Source organism: Eucyclogobius newberryi, unplaced genomic scaffold (genome assembly GCF_026437365.1).
Source record: "Eucyclogobius newberryi isolate DKJ021-1_F unplaced genomic scaffold, fEucNew1.0.hap1 SCAF_14, whole genome shotgun sequence".
Taxonomy (NCBI): domain Eukaryota; kingdom Metazoa; phylum Chordata; class Actinopteri; order Gobiiformes; family Gobiidae; genus Eucyclogobius; species Eucyclogobius newberryi.
Genome location: NW_027315768.1, coordinates 31,339,802 through 31,366,246, shown reverse-complemented (window position 1 = coordinate 31,366,246; position 26,445 = coordinate 31,339,802). Strand labels below are relative to the sequence as shown.

At 41.6% G+C, this 26,445-nt stretch overlaps 1 protein-coding gene across 26 annotated transcripts in view; it reads left to right on the top strand.

The window, feature by feature from the left end:
* Positions 1-26,445, top strand: part of neb (nebulin) — a 161,380-nt gene that overhangs the window by 41,797 nt on the left and 93,138 nt on the right. For 22 of the 26 annotated variants that reach the window (XM_072445216.1, XM_072445235.1, XM_072445239.1 and 19 more), the window contains 42 exons: positions 964-1,275; positions 1,823-2,029; positions 2,926-3,030; positions 3,111-3,218; positions 3,295-3,606; positions 4,574-4,780; positions 5,940-6,044; positions 6,124-6,231; positions 7,106-7,417; positions 8,197-8,403; positions 8,492-8,596; positions 8,960-9,067; positions 9,144-9,455; positions 10,863-11,069; positions 11,158-11,262; positions 12,622-12,729; positions 12,852-13,163; positions 14,017-14,223; positions 14,533-14,637; positions 14,714-14,821; positions 15,580-15,891; positions 15,965-16,168; positions 16,246-16,350; positions 16,436-16,543; positions 16,637-16,948; positions 17,034-17,237; positions 17,357-17,461; positions 17,550-17,657; positions 17,743-18,054; positions 18,122-18,325; positions 18,430-18,534; positions 18,623-18,730; positions 18,827-19,138; positions 19,209-19,412; positions 19,882-19,986; positions 20,233-20,340; positions 21,532-21,843; positions 22,500-22,703; positions 23,277-23,381; positions 23,730-23,837; positions 24,032-24,343; positions 25,304-25,507. In XM_072445216.1, the coding sequence (XP_072301317.1) occupies positions 964-1,275; positions 1,823-2,029; positions 2,926-3,030; positions 3,111-3,218; positions 3,295-3,606; positions 4,574-4,780; positions 5,940-6,044; positions 6,124-6,231; positions 7,106-7,417; positions 8,197-8,403; positions 8,492-8,596; positions 8,960-9,067; positions 9,144-9,455; positions 10,863-11,069; positions 11,158-11,262; positions 12,622-12,729; positions 12,852-13,163; positions 14,017-14,223; positions 14,533-14,637; positions 14,714-14,821; positions 15,580-15,891; positions 15,965-16,168; positions 16,246-16,350; positions 16,436-16,543; positions 16,637-16,948; positions 17,034-17,237; positions 17,357-17,461; positions 17,550-17,657; positions 17,743-18,054; positions 18,122-18,325; positions 18,430-18,534; positions 18,623-18,730; positions 18,827-19,138; positions 19,209-19,412; positions 19,882-19,986; positions 20,233-20,340; positions 21,532-21,843; positions 22,500-22,703; positions 23,277-23,381; positions 23,730-23,837; positions 24,032-24,343; positions 25,304-25,507 (7,821 nt within the window). The remainder of the gene's footprint in view (positions 1-963; positions 1,276-1,822; positions 2,030-2,925; positions 3,031-3,110; positions 3,219-3,294; positions 3,607-4,573; positions 4,781-5,939; positions 6,045-6,123; positions 6,232-7,105; positions 7,418-8,196; positions 8,404-8,491; positions 8,597-8,959; positions 9,068-9,143; positions 9,456-10,862; positions 11,070-11,157; positions 11,263-12,621; positions 12,730-12,851; positions 13,164-14,016; positions 14,224-14,532; positions 14,638-14,713; positions 14,822-15,579; positions 15,892-15,964; positions 16,169-16,245; positions 16,351-16,435; positions 16,544-16,636; positions 16,949-17,033; positions 17,238-17,356; positions 17,462-17,549; positions 17,658-17,742; positions 18,055-18,121; positions 18,326-18,429; positions 18,535-18,622; positions 18,731-18,826; positions 19,139-19,208; positions 19,413-19,881; positions 19,987-20,232; positions 20,341-21,531; positions 21,844-22,499; positions 22,704-23,276; positions 23,382-23,729; positions 23,838-24,031; positions 24,344-25,303; positions 25,508-26,445) is intronic. The other 4 variants (XM_072445236.1, XM_072445237.1, XM_072445238.1 and 1 more) reach the window with 4 other exon arrangements.

Here is a 26,445-nt window from a genome sequence, read left to right as displayed (position 1 = left end):
ACACCCACATCTCCTTTTGGCCAATGACAGCGAAGCGTGAACTTTCAGAATAAGAAGACAGATTCAGCACATATTGTAGATGAACTGCACCGATCCACGAGGGAAATAACTTGGACACGCTACATCACAAATAACAATATATCAAGAAAATAAAAAGTAAACAAACAACAGACGACAGATGACAGAACACGCAGAGGGAAATAAGAATAGGTCGTATTAATAACAAAGAGCAAATACGTGTAAAAAGTATAAAGTATACATGAGCGATAGGGTAAGGAAGTACAGTGTAGCTTTGACACGATATTATGATCTATTATGTAAGAGCGAGTTCTTGTAAGGCATATACATTTACAAATTTAAGTGTAATATAAGTAATAAATTAAAATTTAATAAATTAAAACAGAATCATAATACTGGTAAAAAAAAAAAAAAACTTATACTGAATCCTGGGCAATTAAACACATTTTGAGCACATTTGATTCTCGGGTGGTTTTAATTTCCACGCGGATCCTCAGTTGCCTAAAGTGTCGTTTGGACCAACCAGAGAAAGAGATTCGACAATGAGTAGATGGAAAAATGACTCAAAACATTTAGAAAGAAGTCAACTATAAAGCATCCAAGGCGCCCTGTAGTATTTCAAATATTTTAAAGTCCTTTACTTTACATGGACAGATAAACACAGACTTTTGAAATATTTTCCACAAAAAACAGGGTGCCTCGGATGCTTTCAATCAGACTGCTTTTATTATTTTTTGCTTCATTTTGCAAGCCATTTCCCCCCTACTCAACATCGCACCTGTTTGCTATATTTGCGGCTCTCAAGAAGCGCTCGCCATTCGCCATTTCAAGAAATCTGACTAGCTCTTCTATTTATTCCTGTTTTTGAAAAGAGAAAGTAAAATTACCTTTTTGCCCAGTCCCGTTTTGAATTGCCACATCGCTCACACTTACCTCTCATCATAGGTCCAGTATAAGAAGGCCTTCGAGAAAGCCAAGGGCCACCACGTCGGGTTCCGCAGCCTGCAGGACGATCCTCTGCTGGTGCACTTCATGGAGGTGGCCAAACACCAGAGCGACAAGAACTACAAGAAGGACTACCACAAGGCCAAGCTGAAGTACCACTCCCCCGTGGACATGATGAGCCTGGTCCACGCCAAACAAGCCTCCAAAGTCCAGACCATGGCCGGCTACAAGAAGATCCCGCACAGCTACTGCCTCCTGCCCGGCGCCATCAACCTGGAACTGGCTCGTAACATGAGCTTCAACGCCAGCGATGTAAGTATCAGTGATGTCGGGGGTTGAGGTCTTATGAACGGCTGAGATTTAGGCTGAGGTCAAGGGGACAGCTTTATTATTTCAATGATTTGATGTTGACCAATTGTTTTCTTGGCATTATAAGGATTTGGATGAGTTAGCTGGAGTTTTTAGTGAAAATTACGAATTTATTCAAGTTTTTTTTCCTTTTTTAACAATTAAATGTGCTGTTTGCTAGTAGAGATTTAACAGTAACTAAAATATAGTGATATCGTATTGTCAAGAGCCATTACAGGGCTCAATATATCCAATTACAAGGTCTTTTGGTAAAATATCTGTTGCGAATGTTTTGTCGCAGCATCAAGTGTGAACTACGGTACAAAGACCACAATATTTAGTTCCATTTCAGTGCCGAAAACATGAAGAAATAAGCACTTTTGCTCGTTTGCAACATCAAAGGGTGTGATCATGGCATTACAAAGACGTTAGCAAAAGCATTCTCCACCGTGTTGTGCTTGATGACAAAATCGTTGACCCGTGTTACATTCCCTTGTGGTCTTTTTTCTAGGTGAACTACAAAATGGATTACGAGAGCTCGGTGAAGGGCGTCGGCTGGGTTCCCATCGGTTCCCTGGACGTGGAGAGGGCCAAGGCCGCGGCGTCGGCTCTGGAGGAGAGGGTGTACAGGCAGCACCCGTCCAACTTCAAGTTCACCAGCACCGCCGACTCCATGACCATGGAGCTCGCCAAGACCAACAGCAAGAACACCAACATGGTACGGAAAGATGCAAAACGATGTCTGCACGGGCGTCCTCGATCTATCTGTTACTGTCTGTTTCTACCAGATATGTGCCGTATTGTGGAGCATTTAGGGCAAAGCAATGAGATCTCCATAAAGACAAGCAGGTGTAGGACCTATGTACATGTGTTTGAACTGCAAAGATCAGAGCAGAGCTAAACCAGGTCTAAAACAGGACTTTAACAGGACTAAAACAGAGCTAAAACTGGACTAAAACTGGACTAAAGCAGGACTAAAACAGGACTTTAACAGAGCTAAAACAGGACTAAAACAGGACTTTAACAGAGCTAAAACAGGACTAAAGTGGGACTAAAACAGGACTAAAGCAGGACTTTAACAGAGCTAAAACAGGACTGAAGCAGGACTAAAACAGGACTATAACAGAACTAAAGCCAGACTAAAGCAGGACTAAAGCAGGACTTTAACAGAGCTAAAACAGGACTAAAGCAGGACTAAAACAGGACTATAACAGAACTAAAGCCAGACTAAAGCAGGACTAAAGCAGGACTTTAAAAGAGCTAAAACAGGACTAAAGCAGGACTAAAACAGGACTATAACAGAACTAAAGCCAGACTAAAACAGGACTAAAGCAGGACTTTAACAGAGCTAAAACAGGACTAAAGCAGGACTTTAACAGAGCTAAAACAGGACTAAAACAGGACTAAAACAGGACTCAAACAGGACAAAGCCAGTTTGAGTCCTGACAAAGTTTAGTCCTAAAACAAGACTAAAACAGGTCGAAAACTGGACATAACAACAGCTAGTCCATACTCCAGTCCTGCCTCCACCACATTCAAGGACAAAATACCCTTCTTACACCTCAAACTAAGCCGTCGATAAACACTGATGTCTGTTTGTCGTGCGACTTGCAGAAAGACTACAGAGCCAGTGGTGAGAAGTTCATGCACACGTACCACCTTCCCGCCGACGCTCCGGAATTCCAGCAGGCGAGATACAACGCAGTCAACATCAGCAAGGTAAGCGTCCCCGCCCGCCCTCACCCGAGCCCCTTTCACGCTCGCCTAAACGAAGTAACGCCGATCCACTTTCTTTGCAGAACTACTACACCTACTCTCACCGACGCGACCTGCTCAAAGGACATCACATGAAGGCAGACGCCATCCCGATTGTGGCTGCAAAGCTTGGCACAGTTATTGCCAGCGACGTGAGTCTTTCATAATTCATAATCAAAACAAATGTTATCAAATTGTTTACTAAATTCTCAACATTTGTTTCACCAGTACAAGTACAAGCTGGCCTTCGAGAAAGCCAAGGGCCACCACGTCGGGTTCCGCAGCCTGCAGGACGATCCTCTGCTGGTGCACTTCATGGAGGTGGCCAAACACCAGAGCGAGAAGAACTACAAGAAGGACTACAACAAGTCCAAGCTGAAGTACCACTCCCCGGTCGACATGATGAGCCTGGCCCACGCCAAACAGGCCTCCAAAGTCCAGACCATGGCCGGCTACAAGAAGATCCCGCACAGCTACTGCCTCCTGCCCGGCAACATGCAAATGCAGCTGTGCCGTACCATGATGGACATCCAGAGTGACGTGAGTACCCGCTCGGGGGAGAGGGAGAGATCTGGAGGGCGTTGCTCATATTTTGGGTATTTTTTGTTTCGCAATGAGGTCTTAACATGAGACGAGGTGATGAGTTAATTTATAGAGCACGTTTAAAACAGGCAAAGCTTATCTAAGTTCTGAACAAGAGAGAAAACATTTACCAAAAAAAAACAGAATTTACGATATGGAAAAAAACTGTATAAGTGAGTTGTCAACGTCTCTGTCTCTCTCGCAACTTGAGGTCAAAGGTCAGTGCGTTTTGAGCAGGGTTTTCAGGCGCTCAAGCAATTGTGCAGCTCCATTTAGTTCAGTGTTGTTGATTAAGAAGACAAAATCTTTACTCTAGTCCTAGAATTTATTCAGCGACAAAACTGTGCAACTCATTGACAGAACGATTGCATGGAATGTCAAACAGTTATTGGTTAAAGTTTGTATTTGGTAGATCCCATTTGTCTAAAAGTGCCATATAAATCAAACACGTCAATAATATTAGTAGTAAAAGCTGTTTAATACAGTGTTTCTCAAACTATGGTGTGTGGGGCACTCTGCAATGTGATTATTTGTTTTATTTATGGACAATTATATTCATGTTTGAGTCTTGTTTTGGGGTAGTTATTATTTAAAACTAACGTATCTCATTTTAGTCTAATATTAAAACATTTTTTTTCATCAATTTAGCTTTATATTGTCAGGGCTCAGAACTCAGAAAGCAAAATATGATCTTAGATGGAACACGGTGTGAAGTTTGAGAATCGGGACCACTAGCACAAAGAAAATATACATGTGATAAATACTGAGCTCCAAAAATGATGATTATATCCATCTTTTTGCACAATAAGTTACAATAGTACTGACGTGGTGGGTCTATATACACCCCTGAGCTTCACGTACACACATTCATACATTTTTACCACATAATAACAAAATAACAGACAGTATTTCCTTCCCTTTACAGAACATGTACAAGTCCGACTACAACAGCTACAGCAAAGGCACGGGTTGGATCCCGATCGGCTCCATCGGCGTGGAGCTGGCTAAAACTGCCACGTCTGCCCTGCAAGAGAGAGGATACCGCCAACACCCGAGCAACTTCAAATTCACCAGCAAAACCGACGCTATGCACATGGCTCTGGCGCTGGGCAACTCCAAGATCATGGATCAAGTGAGAATAAGTTCCTCATGAATGCGACAAAATATGACGTGTTTTTGTATCGTGAAATATAATTAAATGTAGTATGTTTTGACGTCATATGACAAAACCCCAAACTGAACCTGGACTAGACTAGAACTAAACAAGGACTAGAACGAGTCATTTAAAACAAGTTTCCTTTGTAAACTATTTATAAAGCGTTAATAAGCACCTGCTATTAACTTATAAGCACTAATAAGACATTTATTACTTGATTATTGAATAAGCAGCTTATTAATGCTCTTCTAAAACCAGGACTAAAACAGGAGAAAAAAAAAAAAAAAACAGGACAAAGCCAGGACTAAAACAGGTCTAAAAAAGGACTAAAACAGGATAAAATCAGGACTAAAACAGGTAAAATCAGGACAAAAACAGGACTAAACAACAGCTAGTCCATACTCTAGTCCTGCCTCCACAACATTCAAGAACTGTATTACATTTTGACATCATATGACAAAACCCAAAACTGAACCTGGACTAGACTTGAACTAAACAAGGACTAGAGCAAGACATTTAAAACAAGTTTCCTTTGTAAACTATTTATAAAGCGTTAATATCACTTGTTATTAGCTTATAAGCACTAAAAAGGCATTTATTACTTGATTATTGAATAAGCAGCTTATTAATTCTCTTCTAAAACCAGGACTAAAACAGATCTAAAACAGGAGAAAAAAACAAAACAAAACAGGACAAGTCCAGGACAAAAACAGCTCTAAAAAAGGACTAAAACAGGACTAAAACAGGATAAAGTCAGGACTAAAACAGGATAAAGTCAGGACTAAAACAGGTAAAAACAGGACAAAAACAGGACAAAAACAGGACTAAACAACAGCAGCTTATTAATGCTCTTATGAACTTGGTTTACCAACACACACAAAAGTCTTATGGATTATTAATATGATAAGGTTTTATAATCCATCTACAAATGCTTATAAATGCATAAACAAACAACTAGTGCTTATTAATGCCTTATAAACAGTTTACTGATGAACCTTATTTTAAAGCATCCCTTAATCATTTATGTTGATCCAAAGCAATTATCTTACTTAAAACATCCAATTAAAATCAACATAAACTTTTTTATGTGTCCGAATGTTGCTTTAAAATGTTCGTTTTGTTGTTCTTTTGCTAGGCGTCTTACAAGGCGTCTGGCGAGAAGTTCAAGCACACGTACAACCTCCCCGCGGACAGCCCCGAGTTCCTCCAGGCTAAATTCAATGCCCAGACCGTCAGCGAGGTAAGTATCGGAAACAGAATACGACCAAAGTACAAATATACTGAGAATATTGGTTGTTCTGAATGTCTTCGTTCCACAGAGTCACTACAAGCACAAGTGGCTGGAGACTATCGCTAAGGGTTACGACATGAGGCCCGACGCTATTTCCATTCTGCACGCCAAGCAGGGAAGACACATCGCTAGTGACGTAAGTTTTACACGGATTAACTCATACTATTAAGTAGTGATAAAGTGAAAGCACGTTTGTGATGTACTGTATTTCTTCAAGGTTAGAAAAGAGCTTTAAAGTTCAGAACTACCACCCAAGTCGATAAGTTTACATTGATTTGTGAGAGATTGTAAAATACTCCCGACAATTACACGTTGATCAATTCTGTAGGATAACGCAAGCTTTATACTGGTATTTGTCTCTAGGGGGCGCCATCGCTCATAACACAGCACGACCGGCTTAAAAGGGACAAAAGAACCTTCATTTCACCCTGGAGAGACTCAGACAAACACAGAAAGGATCGTTTAGCAGCTTTATTACGTGAGTTATTTGGCGCTCAGACCCCGGCGGAAGACATTGCGATCATGGGCACTCCATAATCGAATTGTACTAGATGTCTCCCCCCAGGGCCTGGAGACTGGTGGTGGTAGATATGAAGAGAGGGTAGAGAGGATGATTAGGATGAGAGGGATGCAGAGGAGGAGGAGGGGAGGTGGTGGGTCGCAGTATGGTCTGAAGCGGCCAAGCCAATTGCACAAGGGTTTAAATGGAACCGGCTGTGCGCTGATTGGGAGCAGAGGAGGTGCGCCGTGCCCGGGGAGGAGTGACTTGGGTGCGTTGATTGAGGCTGGGGAGAAGTGGCCCTGGCGTAGCATTGGACGTAGATGAAGTTAGGTCTTCCAGGCTGAATTTACGCAGTCTTCATTTGCCATCGTTTTAGAACCACTGCTTGATAGTACCGTAGTACCGGAGTATTCTGTGTGTTAAATCAAGTGGCAAAAACATTTCCTTGGATTCATTTTCTCTCCTTTTCAAAAACACGATGGCAACTTACTCTTGCTTTTTGTTTTAGGTCCAGTATAAGAAGGCCTTTATGAAAGCCAAGGGGCACCACGTGGGGTTCCGCAGCCTGCAGGACGATCCTCTGCTGGTGCACTTCATGGAGGTGGCTAAACACCAGAGCGAGAAGAACTACAAGAAGGACTACCACAAGGCCAAGCTGAAGTACCACACTCCGGTGGACATGATGAGCCTGGTCCACGCCAAACAGGCCTCCAAAGCTCAGACCATGATCGGGTACAAGAAGATCCCGCACAGCTTCTTCCTTCTGCCCGACAATTTGAGCCTGAAACTTTGCCGCACTATGAACACCCAGGCTAGTGACGTAAGTGACTGAAATGTTTGAACTCATTGTCTTATGGAAAAATATTCAATTAACGAGGTCGGCAAGACTTTTTTAGAAAGAAAAAATAAACACGGTAACAGTTTGCAGAGGTAAAATGATGATTAGCGCTGCAGCCAAGGATTGTTTTAGTCGTCGCTTTATCAGTAATATGTTTTTCAATGAGTTAACTAGTGTTTCAGAGTCCAGTTATCCCTTCTTTTTAAAAGTTATGAATGTGGCGAGTGACGGTTATGGCCTAAGACAGGCATGTCCAAACTAGGGCCCGGGGGCCGAATGCGGCCCTCAGACCAATTTTTGTTGGCCTTCCAGCTTCCTGCTATGTTGGCCCAAACAACAAAAAGTAGTACTTTTTACTGTGAAATGCAGGCATATTGATGTTATATCAACCTAATATTAATGTTGTAGGTCTAATTAAAGGCGTGGAGGCTCATCGCAATTACGTCAAATGCAAATTTTTTAATGATTCACTTTGTCATTCAACAAATACGACATCGTCACCGTTAAGTTTCAAAACGTGGAAAAAAGTTTGGACACCCCTGGCCTAAGATAAACTACTATAGGTCAAATTACTGAAGCAGTCAATGCTAGTTCCAGTAGAAAGGTATTAGAATACTCTGTCCATCATGTTTTGTTGTATACAGGACTACATATGCAGGTGATCTTCAAATATACTTTAGCTAATCGAATGTCGTGTCACATTTGTGTCTGCACTGCTGTGTACACTAATCAACGACGACAATATCTGCTTTCCGCTCTAGACTGAGTACAAATCCGAGTACAACAACTACGTCAAGGGGTGTGGCTGGGTGCCCATCGGGTCGCTTCCCGTGGAACTGGCTAAAGTGGGCGGAGACATTTTGAGCGAGAAAAAGTACCGCACTGCTCCGTCGGTCTTCAAATCCAGCAAACTCATGGACTCCATGGACGTCGTGCTGGCCACCGCCAACAACCAGATCATGAACAAGGTCTGATATGGAGAATACACCACATCTAGCCTCGGTACTTGCCTTAAAACACGTGACTGATGTTCTTTGTTGCTGTTTCATGTCATAGCAAGCCTACACTGCCAAATGGGAAAAGGACAAGACCACCATCCATGTCATGCCCGATGCAATGGATGTCGTCCTGGCTAAAGCTAACGCCGTCACCATGAACCAAGTAAGTTTTATTTGTGCATAAGTAACACTTGGGGGAAAAAAATCTATTTATTCTTATGTTTGTCATAACTAGGGGTGGGCAATATTGTTAAAACATGTCTTTAAAGGTATTAGCTGAGGTTTAATCATCAGACAAATGTGAAATGTCAGTACAATTTATCATAAAAGTGCAGAAATATCACCATTTATCAAGTTTAAAACATAACTTCTTTCCTTTTTCATTCAGCTCGTCTAGATTTTTTACAATAAATGATATACTTCACATTGACATTTTGCATATCTTCATAACAACATTCGCAATATTATCTACGTTGCTATATATTGCCCACCTCTAATCATAACATGTTTATTTGCTATTTTCCAGAAACTTTACAAAGCCGGAGTGATGGAAATGGCTCTCAAAGGTCACAACATGAAGGCGGACGCCATCCCGATTGTGGCTGCAAAGCTTGGTACTGTTATTGCCAGCGACGTGAGTCTTTCATAATTCATTATCAAAACAAATGTTATCAAATTGTTTACTAAATTCTCAACATTTATTTCACCAGTACAAGTACAAGCTGGCCTTCGAGAAAGCCAAGGGCCACCACGTCGGGTTCCGCAGCCTGCAGGACGATCCTCTGCTGGTGCACTTCATGGAGGTGGCCAAACACCAGAGCGACAAGAACTACAAGAAGGACTACAACAAGTCCAAGCTAAAGTACCACTCCCCCGTGGACATGATGAGCCTGGTCCACGCCAAACAGGCCTCCAAAGCTCAGACCTTCGCCGGGTACAGCCAGATTTCACACAGTAACCTCCTGATGCCCGACGCCATGAACCTGGTGTTGGCACGCACCAGGAACACCATCATCAGTGACGTAAGTTTATGAAATACACTCTCAGATTATGTATATGGCCCCATTAGAATCATAGGGTTCCATTTACCTTTGGGATGATAATGTAAACACACCAGATTGTAGCCAAAAGCTAATTTCACTCTGTTGTGCCAATAATGATACAAATCAATTTCAAAATTTGCAAGAAGACAGTGCAACTACTCAATCCATTCATTGCACTGTCCACATTATTGCATTGTCCACATTATTGCACTGTCCACATTATTGCATTGTCCACATTATTGCACTGTCCACATTATTGCATTGTCCACATTATTGCATTGTCCACATTATTGCATTGTCCACATTATTGCACTGTCCACATTATTGCATTGTCCACATTATTGCATTGTCCACATTATTGCACAGCCCTCACATTGCTCTGTCCACATTATTGCACAGCCCTCACATTGCTCTGTACACATAATTGCATAGCCCTCACATTGCTCTGTCCACATTATTGCACTGTCCACATTATTGCACTGTCAACACTATTGCACTGTCCACATTATTGCACTGTCCACATTATTGCACAGCCCTCCCATTACACTGCCCACATTATTGCACAACTCCCACATTGCACAAATCCATATTATTGCTCATTTTAGTCTGCACAGTGCATTATGTGAACATGCCACTACTTGCACAGTCTACATTATTGCATTTTAAACACGCCCCATTTGCACTCCTCCCACACGTGCAGTTATGTCTCAATAGAAACTGACATTGAAATTCACTTTGCCGCTTTAAACGAGAGGTTTGACCGTGTTCCGTTATGTCCACGTTTGACAGCGACGTCGTCCCGCGGCCGTGTTCAAACTCTCTGATTGTAGTCGGCGGTTTACCCGTGTTAGTCCGGATCTTTGTGTGTGACCGACTGGCACATCGCTGACCCCTGCAGGAGATAATGGTCAAAGCACATTTCCGGTTCAAAAGATGTAATCAGGAGCCAACTAAATATGTCAATTAGAGTTTAGCGCTTTCCGTTTGGATATGTGTGCTCCTATTGAGGTTTTAACAAATGAAAATGCATAGAATGGCCCATTTTTTACATTATAGCATTTATATGACACAAATGCACAGATACACATGTAATTAATGATAAGAAGTTCCTCTGTTGGCGTTATTGCATGCAAGACTCATATAATCCTGCTTACTGCTTCAAACTATGTACAATTTCTAGCTGTAGGCAGTAAGAAAAGTGCATAAACTACTGTTCTATGCATTAAATAAAAGATACGTTATTATAATAAAGGAGTAACAACCGGCGATCAGAACGTGATGCGGTAATAACGTAACTCAAACGCTAAATTCTATGTCATTATTCGTCTGTGACATTTCACTTAAAGGCATAGCACTGGCTTACGTATAGCGTACGTTTCTCCATAGGTGGATTACAAATCCGAGTACAACAACTACGTCAAGGGGTGTGGCTGGGTGCCCATCGGGTCGCTTCCCGTGGAACTGGCTAAAGTGGGCGGAGACATTTTGAGCGAGAAAAAGTACCGCACTGCTCCGTCCGTCTTCAAATCCCGCAAACTCATGGACTCCATGGACGTCGTGCTGGCCACCGCCAACAACCAGATCATGAACAAGGTCTGATATGGAGAATACACCACATCTAGCCTCGGTGCTTGCCTTAAAAAACGTGACTGATGTTCTTTGTTGCTGTTTCATGTCATAGCAAGCCTACACTGCCAAATGGGAAAAGGACAAGACCACCATCCATGTCATGCCCGATGCTATGGATGTCGTCCTGGCTAAAGCTAACGCCGTCACCATGAACCAAGTAAGTTTTATTTGTGCATAAGCAACACTTGGAAAAAAAAATATTCTTACTTGTCATAACGAGGGTTGGGCGATATCGACAAAAAATAATATCTCAATATTGTTAAAACATGTATTAGGCTAAAGCTAATGCCATCGCCACGAACCAGGTGAGATAATCGCAAAGTCTAGTCAACGTATTAACAAATCCATTTTCTACCGCTGATCACTTTAATAGCTTTAAGAAACGGATTAGGCCAGTTACGCAATTTCCGTTTTTTGGGCCTCAAAACTCGCGCCACGGATACGATGAATGGATACCTCGGGAACATGCGTCTGGCTGCAGGGTAAAAAGCCGTCACTAAGAAATGGATGACACAAACCCAACCAACAATTAAGAACAAACTAGTATTACAATTGACTTTTTTTCAAAATGGAGACAACAACATCCGGGCTAAATTGTAAAATGGACAAATTTGCTCGACTTTGGACCGAATGGGACAATTACGCCGGACTGCAAGTTTAGGAATACTTGTATAGTTTGTAGGTCGTCTCACTGTGTCTCATTCTGTTTTCTCATCGTGCTGTTTGGCATATTTATTTAGAATTTTTTCGACAACAAAAACTTTTTCAAGCCGCCCAGAGAAACTATGCGTTGATGACTTGTTGGTGCGCTCGAATAATTCACATTTTAACGCAAACCAGACCTACTTTATATCATGACTTTTCTCTTGTTCTCCATCGAAATGAATGGAATTCCCGCTCAAACGGAAACGCGAATTGCAGTGGAAGGGCAGGTCAGACAAGTAAAAGAAGTACCGTATTTTCCGCACTATAAGGCGCACTTAAAAGCCTTTAATTTTCTCAAAAAACAACAATAATCGAGTGCAACTCATATGGATTTATTCTGGTTGTGCTTAGTGACCTTTAAGTGATTTTTTGTAGTACACGTTTTGTTTCACTTAGTGCGCCTTATAGTCCGGTGCGCCTTATATATAAAAAATTATCAAAAATAGACCATTCATTGACAGTGAGCCTTATAGTGCGGAAAATAAATAAAGTGGGCAGAATAAGGTCAATAATGCCAAAGAAAGCTCTTAATATTCATTACATATTGGCAGATTAGATACCAGTTGGAATGTACTTACTATCACCAATTATGTAACGTCCTACTTAATCATATAGACTTAAATTAGCCATAAAAACAGCTTTTATGTTCACTTTTATTTGTTTATTACTAATCCATCTTGGAATCACTGTTTTATTACAACACAATGACAATGACTTTTTCATCGTCGACTTTTTAGTTTGTTCTCGTAGGTAAATGTTTATCTGTCAGTCAGTTTGCGTGCTTATCATCTTGTCGTTTTCTCTTTTACAGAAACTTTACAAAGCCGGGGTGATGCAAATGGCTCTGAAGGGTCACAACATGAAAGCGGACGCCATCCCGATTGTGGCTGCTAAGCTCGGCACTACCATTGCCAGCGATGTAAGTAATAACAATAACAAGTGTCTTCCTTTACCCGATTTTCCTCAGCATTTTTGGACACGTGGGTTTATATATTTACAACGCGCTGTTCCCAAATGACAAACAGTGTATTTGTTTTATAGTACAAGTACAAGCTGGCCTTTGAGAAAGCCAAGGGGCACCACATCGGGTTCCGCAGCCTGCAGGACGATCCTCTGCTGGTGCACTACATGCAGTTGGCCAAACACCAGAGCGACCAGAACTACAAGAAAGACTACAACAAGGCCAAGCTGAAGTACCACTCCCCGGTCGACATGATGAGCCTGGTCCACGCCAAACAGGCCTCCAAAGCGCAGACCTTCGCCGGGTACAGGCAGATTTCACACAGCAACCTGCTCCTCCCCGGCGCCATGAACCTGGAGCTGGCTCGTAACATGCAGTTCATTGCCAGCGATGTGAGTACGCACACGAGTATGCATGCTGTAGGGTTGGTTAAGTTAAGTTAGGTAAGACGTGCTACCACAAGTTAAGCTAATGCAATCAAGTTCAGGTGTATTTGATTCATTTATAGCAAAATAAATGTGATGATAATTTTACATTCCATTCAATTTCGCTTTATTTTAAGTACTACAGTCCTTGAAAAGTAACAAATCTACTTTTGTACGTGCAACGCTGTGATAAAAATGGTGAATACTAATGCTAACCTCTTTTTAGTATTATAAGCGCTTCGATTAAAGTCAAAGTCATACCAACCTTATAACTTGAACAGTGAAGTTAAGTAAGGTTTAATTAGAATGAATCAAAATCAAGTTTCAGTCATTTCTAATTGTCGTCATCGGCTTCGGTCGTTTTAATCGAGAGGTCACCGTCCGTAAAGCATGTAGTGATTTGGTGTGACGTGGCAATGATCAAAAGTCTGTATTTTTTACACTCATCTTAGTAATAGTGAAATCCTTTTTAAAACAAGAAAACAAAATGTAATCTTTTGGTCATATTCAGCCCTTCTTCCGGTTGTATTAGTAAACACAGGACCGCCGACCTCACGACAAAACGACTTCTACACAGACTAAAGTCGTTTCCAAGCCGCTCCGGGGAATCGGCGCATTGTTGATTGGTCACATGAACATTATTGTACAAATCAATCTACTTTATATCATATGTTAGCAGCGAGACTTTCCCCTCGTTTTCCACTAAAGTGCCATCACAAGGGAAGTGCTGATCCGTGGCAAAAAGAGGCAAAAGTGGGCGGGGCGGAATAAGGTAAATACATGTTTGGATGATATCATTTCTGTTTGTTTGAATCCGCAGAACCAGTACAAGAGTGAGTACAATAACTATTTCCGAGGTCTTGGATGGGTCCCCATTGGGTCTCTGGACGTGGAAAAGGCCAAACTCTGCGGTCAGATCTTTAGCGAGAAGAATTACCGCCAACACCCGAGTCAATTCAAATTCACCAAAGACATGCACTCCATGGATGTGACTCTTGCAACGGTCAACAACCAGATTATGAACAAGGTACAAGCTTTTGGATGATAATGTTTACGACAACACCTCATTTACACTACACTTGATACCTTATTAAGTCAAATGTCTCCAGTAGTAACATGTAACCAGAATATAACAACTTCAACAGTCTTCAAGTACAATGTTATTCAATGTTATCACAGGTTGTTGATTTAGGCCTTAGTTACATTGTAATTAATGAGGTAGATACAATGTATTCCATATATTGTAAATAACATTTTTATCCTTGTATTAGAACATATAGCGATTGCATAAGTTTATGTAGAAAAACATGTATTTTCTTTGTATTTGTCTATTTAGCAATCCTACACTAAAGCCTGGGAGAAGGACAAGACTAGTATTCACATTATGCCAGATGCTATGGACGTTGTGCTGGCTCGTGATAATAGAAAGAACTACAGCGAGGTACAGTAAAATGTATTTAAAACACAATACTGCAGTATAATTCCATGTTTATTCATTTGTGTATTTGGGTTTTCAGAAACTGTACAAATTGGACAATGAGTTGGCAAAGAAGAAGGGACACAATGTCCGCGGTGATGCCATTGCAGTCCTGGCTGCCAAGGCCTCCACAGCTATTGCTAGTGATGTAAGTACAGAATAATAACAAGCTTAGAGCAAATAACAAATGTTAACGCCATTACCTCCGCCAGCCGGCACACGGGCTAAAACAGTACTATAGATGTTCAATGTATCATCACTCTTACTTTCATTGTCAATACCAGCAAGATTATTTTCTCAACAAAACAAATATGTCATTGATTTGCATTGAATAATATGCCCCAACAAGCAATTATCAATGGTGTGTGATAAAAATCAACTTTTCATTACACATTTCTTACCCTTATTGTGGTTCTGACGGACTCAACAGGGTTCAATCCATCCGTATTCGGAAATTACACTCATCTTTACACATTTTCACAAATATTGTTTATAGCAGTTATAGGTATTTGTGGTCTCCAAAACATCAACATTTATTTTTTATTAACATAGAGGAGCTACAATTAAACAGTTTGGCACAGTTGGCATATATTTGGATAACTTGTTCCGAATATACTTTTTGATACAAAAAGGTCAAAAGCACCAAAATGCCTGTTCCTAGAGATCTGAAACTTTACACAGATGTTGCCAACTAGATAAACAGCAAATACAGTGAATAGCAAGACTAAAAAAAATTGTATTTTGGATGGATGGATGGATGGTAAGTTTGGGCTTCTGTAGTTTAAGTTCTGAAGCTCCATCCACTCCAGTGGCTTTAATACTCACTAAAAGTCTGCCAGTTGGTGAAAACAACTTTTGGATTGGTTCAATTTCAGTTGTAAAACTAGCTGATCTTCTGATTTCCAGTACAAGTACCACACGGGATACCGTAAGCAGGTGGGACATCACATCGGTGCCAGATGTGTCCAGGACGACCCTCTGATGATGCTCGCTCTGAACTCGGCCAAAATCGCCAGTGACGCTCTGTACAAGAAGGACTTCCACAAGTCTAAGACCAAGTTTAACCTTCCAGTGGACATGATTGCCTTTGAACTGGCCAAGAAGAACCAGATTCAAGTGAACCACGCTAACTACATTACAAGGCTTCATAACTGGACCTGTCTGCCCGACTCCACCGATGTGGTCCAGGCCAGAGCAGCTTATGACATCCAGAGTGACGTGAGTTTAGCTATTTCTGACTTTTTTTTTTCCATAATCCGCATATTTTTAAATATATTGCTTTTGTTCACAGAATGTATACAGGGCAGATCTGAAGTGGCTGAAGGGTATGGGATGGGTTCCCATGGGTTCAATTGAGGTTGAGAAAGTGAAATATGCTGGTAAAATCCTTGAAGAGAAGAGTTATCGCCAGGCTCCAAGCAGCTTCAAATTCAGCAGCACCGCAGAGGACATGCCCATGGTTCTGGCTAAGGCCAACAACCAAATCATGAACAAGGTATGTTGGCAGTATCAATATTTTCTTTGAATATGTTGTATCGTTTTCATATTTAATTCCTTGAAACATGTTTTCAGAGTGCTTACACAGCCGCATGGGAGAAGGACAAGACTTCCGTCCACATTATGCCTGATGCCATGGACGTCGTCTTGGCCAAAGCCAACAAAGCCAACTACAGTGAGGTAAGCTTTGGTCCAGCAAATATTTGTAAACCATTCAGTATTTTGCACAGTACAAATGCTTATTTTTCCTTTCTTTTTAATTTAGAAAGGATACAAGCAGGCTTATGAGGATGCTAAGAAGAAGGGCTACGACCTGCGCCAAGACGCTATTTCTATTTTGGCAGCGAGGGCTTCAAGAGACATTGCCAGTGATGTAAGAAAGCATTTGATAGTTTCTGCTGTAAAATGCATTATCTAACATTGTTTGTAATTGCTGAGTCAAATATTATTTTGTTTCTGTTTGTAGTACAAGTACCACACAGGATACCGTAAGCAGGTGGGACATCACATCGGTGCCAGATGTGTCCAGGAAGACCCTCTGATGATGCTCGCTATGAACTCAGCCAAAATCGCTAGTGACGCTCTGTACAAGAAGGACTTCCACAAGTCTAAGACCAAGTTCCACCTTCCAGTGGACATGATTGCCTTTGAACTGGCCAAGAAGAACCAGATTCAAGTGAACCACGCTAACTACATTACAAGGCTTCATAACTGGACCTGTCTGCCTGACTCCACCGATGTGGTCCAGGCCAGAAAAGCTTACGACCTCCAGAGTGACGTGAGTATAGCAGTTAACTTTTTTGCATGTACTGTCGAAGTTTAGTCTATGCCTCAGTTCTAATATATTCTGCTGTATCCCACAGGCTGTGTACAAGGCAGATCTGAAGTGGCTGCAGGGTATGGGATGGGTGCCCATTGGGTCAATTGATGTGGAGAAAGCGAAAAGCGCTGGTAAAGCCCTTGAGGAGAGAGGCTATCGCCAGCATCCAAGCAACTTCAAGTTCAAGATCACCACAGAAGATATGCCCATGGTTCTGGCTAAGGCCAACAATCAGAACATGAACCAGGTATGGAGTTTCCCCCCAAAAAATATATATTTCAATGCAACAACAAACCTGTACAGTTTAATGTGTGGTAAAAAACAAAAAAAAACAACCAAAAAACGGATCCTTTTTCGGCATTATAGCAATCGTATGTTGAAGCTTGGAATAATGACAAGACAAAGATCCACATTATGCCTGACTCCATGGATATCCTCCTGGCCAAAGCCAACAATGTCAACGTCAGCGTGGTAAGTACTTCAAAATGATATGCTATTATGTGTTATACATTTGTGCAATATGATGTTTGAAGTACATTATGTGTATATTCATGAACAGAAAGGATACAAGCAGGCTTATGAGGATTCCAAGAAGAAAGGATATGACCTGCGCCAAGACGCTATTTCCATTTTGGCAGCCAAAGCCACAAGAGACATTGCCAGTGATGTAAGTTGAGACAGCACTTTTTAGAAGTTTGCAAACATATCCTTACAAGTGTAAATTGTTTCAACTGTTTTACTTTTCCCTCTAGTATAAGTATAAGACCGGATACCGTAAGCAGGTGGGACATCACATCGGTGCCAGATGTGTCCAGGAAGACCCTCTGATGATGCTCGCTATGAACTCGGCCAAAATCGCCAGTGACGTTCTGTACAAGAAGGACTTCCACAAGTCTAAGACCAAGTTCAACCTTCCAGTGGACATGATTGCCTTTGAACTGGCCAAGAAGAACCAGATTCAAGTGAACCACGCTAACTACATTACAAGGCTTCACAACTGGACCTGTCTGCCTGACTCCACCGACGTGGTCCAGGCCAGAAAAGCTTACGACCTCCAGAGTGACGTGAGTATATCAGTTAACTTTTTTGTCACATATTTTTAGTTCTTAAATATTCTGTTGTATTCCACAGGCTGTGTACAAGGCAGATCTGAAGTGGCTGCAGGGTATGGGATGGGTGCCCATTGGGTCAATTGATGTTGAGAAAGCGAAAAGCGCTGGTAAAGCCCTTGAGGAGAGAGGCTATCGCCAGCATCCAAGCAACTTCAAGTTCAAGCTCACCACAGAAGATATGCCCATGGTTCTGGCTAAGGCCAACAATCAGAACATGAACCAGGTATGGAGTTTCCCCCCAAAAAGAGATAATTCAATGCAACAACAAACCTGTACAGTTCAATTTGAGGGGTAAAAAAAAAATGTAATCCTTTTTTGGCATTATAGCAATCGTATGTTGAAGCTTGGAATAATGACAAGACAAAGATCCACATTATGCCTGACTCCATGGATATCCTCCTGGCCAAAGCCAACAATGTCAACGTCAGCGTGGTAAGTACTTCAAAATTATGTGCTATTATGTGTTATACATTTGTGCAATATGATGTTTGAAGTACATTATGTGTATATTCATGAACAGAAAGGATACAAGCAGGCTTATGAGGATGCCAAGAAGAAGGGATATGACCTGCGCAAAGACGCTATTTCCATTTTGGCAGCCAGGTCGGCAAGAGACATTGCCAGTGATGTAAGATAACAATAACTGAAATACTTGATATAGTGAACAAATTTTTGCAGCCGTACACATTATTTACCATACCTTATACTATTGTGTTTACTCTAGCACAAGTACCACACAGGATACCGTAAGCAGGTGGGACACCACATCGGTGCCAGATGTGTCCAGGACGACCCTCTGATGATGCTCGCTATGAACTCGGCCAAAATCGCCAGTGACGCTCTGTACAAGAAGGACTTCCACAAGTCTAAGACCAAGTTTAACCTTCCAGTGGACATGCTGGCCTTTGAACTGGCCAAGAAGAACCAGATTCAAGTGAACCACGCTAACTACATTACAAGGCTTCATAACTGGACCTGTCTGCCCGACTCCACCGATGTGGTCCAGGCCAGAAAAGCTTACGACCTCCAGAGTGACGTGAGTATATCAGTTAACTTTTTTGCATGTACAATGCCTCAGTTCTAAAATGTTCTGCTGTATCCCACAGGCTGTGTACAAGGCAGATCTGAAGTGGCTGCAGGGTATGGGATGGGTGCCCATTGGGTCAATTGATGTGGAGAAAGCGAAAAGCGCTGGTAAAGCCCTTGAGGAGAGAGGCTATCGCCAGCATCCAAGCAACTTCAAGTTCAAGATCACCACAGAAGATATGCCCATGGTTCTGGCTAAGGCCAACAATCTGAACATGAACCAGGTATGGGAATTCCACTCAAAGATATATATATTTCAGTGCAACAGCAAAGCTGTAAAATCTAATACTTGGTAAATAAACCTTTATTTTTTTGGCATTATAGAAGTTGTATGTTGAAGCTCAAATATTTAAATTGGGTACACCTAAAAAGACAGTATAGAAATAAAGTATAAAAGTATAGAATGCAGAGGTGGTTATTTTTCAACCTGAACTTATCTAAAAATATGTCTTGTCTTGTGGTGGAGACATTTCCAAAATCACCAGTAGTTAGTAGGATGTCAATTATCCATGTGTAGTTGTTGAATGACACATTAGTGTTGTCTAAAAGGATCTGTACAAAAGGGGTCCCAAGACCGACCCTTGGAGAACTCCACTGGTCAAAGCCACTTTGCAATAATACACGCCCATTTCAAACTATTGCAATTAGTTTTAGTTCCACTATGTTCTAAGATTTGACATTGTGTGTTTTTAGCGCCTCTACACGGAAGCATGGGAGAAGGACAAGACCAAGCTGCACATCCTGCCTGACACTCCTGAGATTGTCCTCTCTCAGCAGAACATGATCAACATGAGCAAGGTTAGCTTAACTAAATCCACTAATTCAGTTTTAGGCCTTTGTGTTTGCGTTTGACTAACCCGGAACAACCCAGATCAGATCAGATTGTCTCAGATTGGTAGTTATGGAAACACTCTGATTTGCAAATGTTTCTGTTGCTAATGTTAATGTTAATGCAGGCTTATAATGTTATACTAAAAAATATCTATTGCTATTGAACTGGACTAAGGTGAGCTCCATGACTTTACTGTGTGTTTTGCCTTGCAGAAACTGTACAGACAAGGATTTGAGGAGACCATCCACAAGGGCTACTTCCTGCCTGTGGATGCCATTTCCGTGAAGGCCGCTAAGGGCTCCAGGGAGATTATCAGCGATGTGAGTAAATTGGTCCAACAACTTTTTCCAATTTCTATTTATATATCTTAAAACATATACTAGTACATATACACGGTCTGATTTAGTCATTTAGTATTTCGGGGATCTCCAACCACCAACCACCTCCTTTCAAGTAGCTCCCCAAAGGATATAGGAACCACGCATACTACACAGAATAATTGATTCAAGAATTAGATTCAGCACATGCCTATTATTATTGGAAATGTATACTTTAGGTGCCTAAAGTATACACTAACAGTGTGTCAGGGAATGCTAGTGTGCCTATAAATACATACTTTTCATTTTATGAAATACTTAGGCATGTCCTGAGCCAACATGTGAGAATTACAACCACTACTGCACAATCCTTTGAGCTAGACACATATTAGAGATTAATTAACAGATTAATTTTATGTTTGCTGTAACCCGACCCAACATTTTTCAAGTGGGTCGGTAGGTAGGTAAAATTATTTTTATTTTTTTACTTTGAAGGCATAAAAAAATCCAAATTTGTACATAAAATCCACCCATGTAATGATAATAAACTACTTAGTTTGAATGTTTGGATGCTCGGTTGGCACTTAGCGTCAGTGAATAGCGATCAATATCATCTTTTTCACCTCCCAAGTCCATGAGCACGTCACGCCACGTATCAGTCTTAAAACCATCAACTTATTCTTAATTCTCACTCTGTTTCCCCGACACACTGAACCGCACTGAACACACATGTGTCGCCATTTTTTGATTCTGCCAGTGACCCGCAGTGACCTGCAGTGACCTCCAGGCGTTGGGCTTCAACAATCAATGAGACGTTCTCCGTTTGTGTTAAGTTTCATTTTGCGACGGTTTTTGCGACATTTTCGCCTTTAAAATATTTCTAGCGAGTTCCAGTGATACAAAATTATTCAACACGGCGCTTTTTTGAAAAAACGGTCGGTGAGTCGGCGCCATATAAGAGAAAAAAAAAAAATTGGCATCATTTTGACAAAATGCAGATTTTTTTTTTTCCAGTCGGCTATTTTTTTATCAAGTCGGTCGGGTTACAGCAAACAGACATATTTTTTTGCTCTGCCTTAGTATAATCTATGATAATGTTTGGAGGCTGGTGTGCTCCCATATTTAATACAAAAAATGTCATGACTATGTTTTTATTTTGCATGATGCATAATGTATTCTTTTTCTTACGAACAGTACAAGTACAAGACTGGATACCGCAAGCAGGTCGGCCACCACATCGGCGCGCGCTGCGTTCAGGACGACCCTCTGATGATGCTGGCCATTAACTCGGCCAAAATCGCCAGCGACGCCCTGTACAAGAAGGACTTCAACAAATCCAAGACCAAGTTCAACCTTCCCGTCGACATGCTGAGCCTCGAGCTGGCCAAGAAGTGCCAGGTCCAGGTCAACGACTTCAACTACAGGACCAGGCTGCACAACTGGACCTGCCTCCCCGACTCCACCGACGTGGTGCAGGCCCGGAAGGCGTACGACCTCCAGAGCGACGTGAGTGGTGCATTAAGTAATCAATAGGTATCTCAGTCATCCAAATAGACATGCAATAATACGTATTTTACAACATGTTATTTGTTTTTACCTCAGACTCAGTCTAAATTATACTTATTTATACTTTTAAGAGCGTGAATCCTATGGAAATTGTCTGTTAAATTAATGTAGTTCTGTTTAAATGTCTTGTATAGTTTAAAAGTGTAAAGGTGTTTTTCCATGTTTTCCTTTTTTTTTCACACGCTTGTTTTTTTTCTTAAATTTTGTTTAATAAATGTTAATAAATACATAAAAAAAATACCAACTACACATAAACATGTAGTGCATAATGGATACAAGACAGTAGGTCATTTAAAGCACAAACAATAAAATAAATGTACTTCTTTTATGTTCAAATGAATTGTATATATCAAAAGGGTTGTGATTCGTACAACATTAACTAACAAATCTGGCTTTTTGATTAACTTGGAGGATGTATCAAAATCCCTTTAATCCCATTTTCACCCAAAAAAGTGGTAACCAATGTTTTAGACATTTTGATCAATTATTTTTGTTATACTCATCAACTATGTATAGACACGCATTGCCAACAGTGACTTCTTGTGATCTTTCCCTTGACATAACTTCCGACGCTCCTGTTCGCACTTTCCCTTCAGGCGGTCTACAAGGCCGACAAGGACGAGGTCATTGGCGTGGGTTGGGTGCCCATCGGCTCGCTGGACGTGTTGAAAGCCAAGCACGCCGGCAAAATCCTCAGCGACCAATTGTACAAGCAGAAAGTCGACGCGCTGAAATACACCTCGGACACGCACGCGATCCCCATGGTGCTGGCCAAGGCCAACGCCGACATCATGGACAGGGTAACGCAGTATTCGCTTTGGTGTCATCGTGAATAAGGATCTTGTTTGTGAAAATGTGCGTAAACTTGCAAGTTCCGTCAAATGGCGACGTACAAAAGGATGTGTATCGTCAGTGTCTGGGTCAATATCTTTATTAATGGGTAAATTAGCTCAATAAAAACGGTACACGACATGGTAAAAGACACCGACTTCTTATGTTCTTCAGTATTCTCTGTATTCGTGTAGAAATGCAGTGTTTTCCGTAGGTTTATACTGAGACCATGGACGCAATCGTATCTGAATATTTTTACTGACTTCCATTTTTGGAGTAAATATGTCAGTAATTGCCTCTATGAATCAGAAAAGGACAGATAAGAACAGATTCTATATATTTATGACAAGCAGAACATATCATTTTAATATATATTTATTGCTCAGCTTGTTTTAGACTCGATTTTATTCTCCTTAAGTCATGGGAAAATGCGAGATCAAGCAAACAGACCTTATTTTTGACATTTACAGATGCACCACAATCGTTTTACTCATAAAGAACCGAAGAAATCCTAACGTTTGCTCATTTCCTTTGCCCTTCAGAGGAGTTACGTCGCAGCCTGGGAAAAGGACAAGCTCAAGACGCACGTTACTCCCGATCTTCCCGAGTTGCTGCTTGCCAAGGCCAACGCTTACAACATAAGCACGGTACGTTTGTGTTGATCAAATTCAGAAATAAAACACTGTTCAGTTTAATGGTAAATTAGGCAATGGTACAGAAGATACATTCAAAACCTCGCTGGATTTGGAGAGTCGTTTGTATAAAAAGTGATTGCTGAACTGTTAACTTTACACTAGTCTAGCTTTATCTAACAATATTAAAGCAACAACACCGAAGAATAAAGAATAAAATACATACACTTGGTCTTAACGAATACACCAGAGTTCATTGTGATTATCGTCTTTAAACAAGTTCCACGACAGCAAATATGTCATGTGTGTTCTCCTTGAAATACTGTGACGGTGACGCCTCGCTTTCCGACTAATGCGTTTCAGAAAATCTACAGAGAAGCCGTGGAGAAGATGTTCAGAAAAGGCTACGACATGAAGGCCGACGCCGTGTCCGTCATCGCGGCGAAACGCGGCAGAGAGATCATCAGCGACGTAAGTGACACGTTTGATCATTGCACTTACGCCTGTGGCTCTTAAGCGGTTATAACGGGACAATGAACATGTAGTAAACGTCGACGGTTTGGATTAAGTAACACGCATGAGTTCTAGTACGCAATATAGGAGTAAAACGTCGTCAGCGGCTTCTGTCCTACCGCTGACTTCGCCTTCCGCTCCTTCGCCCCCAGGTCAAGTACCACGCCGCGTACCGCAAGCAGGTCGGCCACCACATCGGCGCCCGGTGCGTGGAGGAGGACCCACTGATTATGCTGGCGCTGAATTCGGGCAAGATCGCCAGCGACGTCCTGTACAAGAAGGACTTCAACAAGTCCAAGACCAAGTTCAACCTGCCCGTCGACATGCTGAACCTGGAGCTGGCCAAGAAGTGCCAGGTCCAAGTGAACGACTTCAACTACAGGACCAGGCTGCACAACTGGACCTGCCTCCCCGACTCCACCGACGTGGTGCAGGCCCGGAAGGCGTACGACCTGCGCAGCGACGTGAGTTGAATGTTGGCGTGTTTATGTACTTACGCTAAAAGCCAATCCGTTCGTACAGTTCGGGATAAGCAACTTGAGCAATTGCTTTTGGGGTCTGATTGATGTGAATTTTTGAAGGCGGTTGGAATTGCCGATTGCCGATATAGTTTCCGATATATTTGGGTATATATTTTGGTGTAAGAATAAATCGTTAATTGACAGTTGATTACGAACAGTGTCAGGCTCGATCGGGTTCTTTTCATCAACATTTACTCCTTTTTCCACACACTAGGCTACTGTCGAAGTGAGCTAATCGATACGCGCAAATGTGTCGTCATTAATATGCGAAAATGCCGACCATTAACGCCTCTTTTCACAGCTCCTTCGCATGTCAATGTGGGTCCGGTAACCGCGGACACAGCCATGATCATGATTTAACTTGTGGGGATGGTAAACCTGAAAATCAATACATTTTGTCATCTCAAACAGGCATATTACCCATTTACACGCTACTAATTACAACAATAAATGTATAGGAAAAATAGACAGGTAGATTTAGATCATATAAACACCCATGAACAGCTGATTTAATGAATTAACTTGTTGAAAAGGGTTTAAATTTGCATAGAAACTAGTATTATTTGTATTTTTCATGGTTCAAGGACTAGTTTAAGGGCTTTACACAGAGTTGTACAGTAGTACAATTTTGAAGTATAATTAGGCTTCATTTGAACATATCATAGGTGTGGGCAATGTTGACATTTGTTGTATTTCGATAGCGATATTTAGATGAGATTATGTCAATGCCACAGAAATGTGTCAAACAATGTCTATAAACATGTTAGCTGCAGTTTAATTATCAGTCAAATGAATTACAAAAATGCAGAAATATCACCATATATCCTTATTTAACTGTTTGTAATCAACTATTTTTGTAAAAACGTAAAACATGAACACGTATATGCTATGTATTTGTCGTAGGCCGTGTACAAGGCCGACATGGAGTGGCTCAGGGGGTGCGGCTGGGTTCCCATCGGCTCGCTCGACGTGGAGAAGGCCAAGAAAGGCGGCGAGATCCTGAGCGAGAGGAAGTATCGCCAGCCGCCGACCCTCTTCAAAGCCAAAGCCCAGACCACGGACATGCCCTACGAGCTGGCCAAGTACAACGCCGCGACCATGGACAAGGTAAATGAGTCAGGAGGTGGTGACGGGGGCTTGTGCTGCCTTTCAGGACCCTGGTATGTCGTTTTGCTTGCCACTAACGTTACAATTTTACAAAGCGTTCTAGCTAAATTAAATCGTCGGTCAACAATATGGCTAATGCTAAACTCCACGCTCAAGAAATGTAATATTTTTCTTGGGTCGTTGCTGCTGCCATCTTGAGGACAACAGTTGCATGTTCACTGTGGGCCGTACCAACAAAAAGTCTCAAAACAAAGGATTCTTTCTCTTCTTTCACGTCCCCAAAGACCCCGTTTGTCCAGAAATGTGTGACTGTGGTCAGGAGAGACCAGTGGACTTACAGAGGTCACTCCAGACTGAGTTGTTTGTTTCAGGTCGCTAGCAGCTAATGTTAGCCGCATTTTTAGAAGGAGGGAAAACTGACCATTACCTCCCATTTGACTGGAAAAACACCATTCATCTCAAATTCTTGGCAAATTGAATACACGTCAATGGCCAACCCTTGTTTCTCGATTTTGAGAGACTTAAAGTTATTATAAGAGATGTCGGGAGTTCTCACTGGCTCAAGATGGAACAGACCAGGAACCCAGGCACTTAAAGCAGCTACGATTTAATACAATCACAGCTAAAAATACAGCACATTTTTGACATTCAGCAACGTTTCGGCAACTGGGCCTTCGTCAGGCATTTTTCCAGGCAAGGCCCAGTTGCCAAATCGTTGCCTCTTCACCATTGAACTTTTATTTTGCAAGTAAGACAGTGTGCGGGATTTCTTTCCCTATTAAAGTTATTATATTCTGAAATGTGTTCACCTTGATTATTAAACCCTGAGGCCGGTTGAAACTGAAAAAGACATATGGTAAAATTAGGCTGGAATTGCAATGTGAATGAATGCTATTAGCTACATTCAAATAACTGGTTGTTGTTGTTGTTGTTGTTTT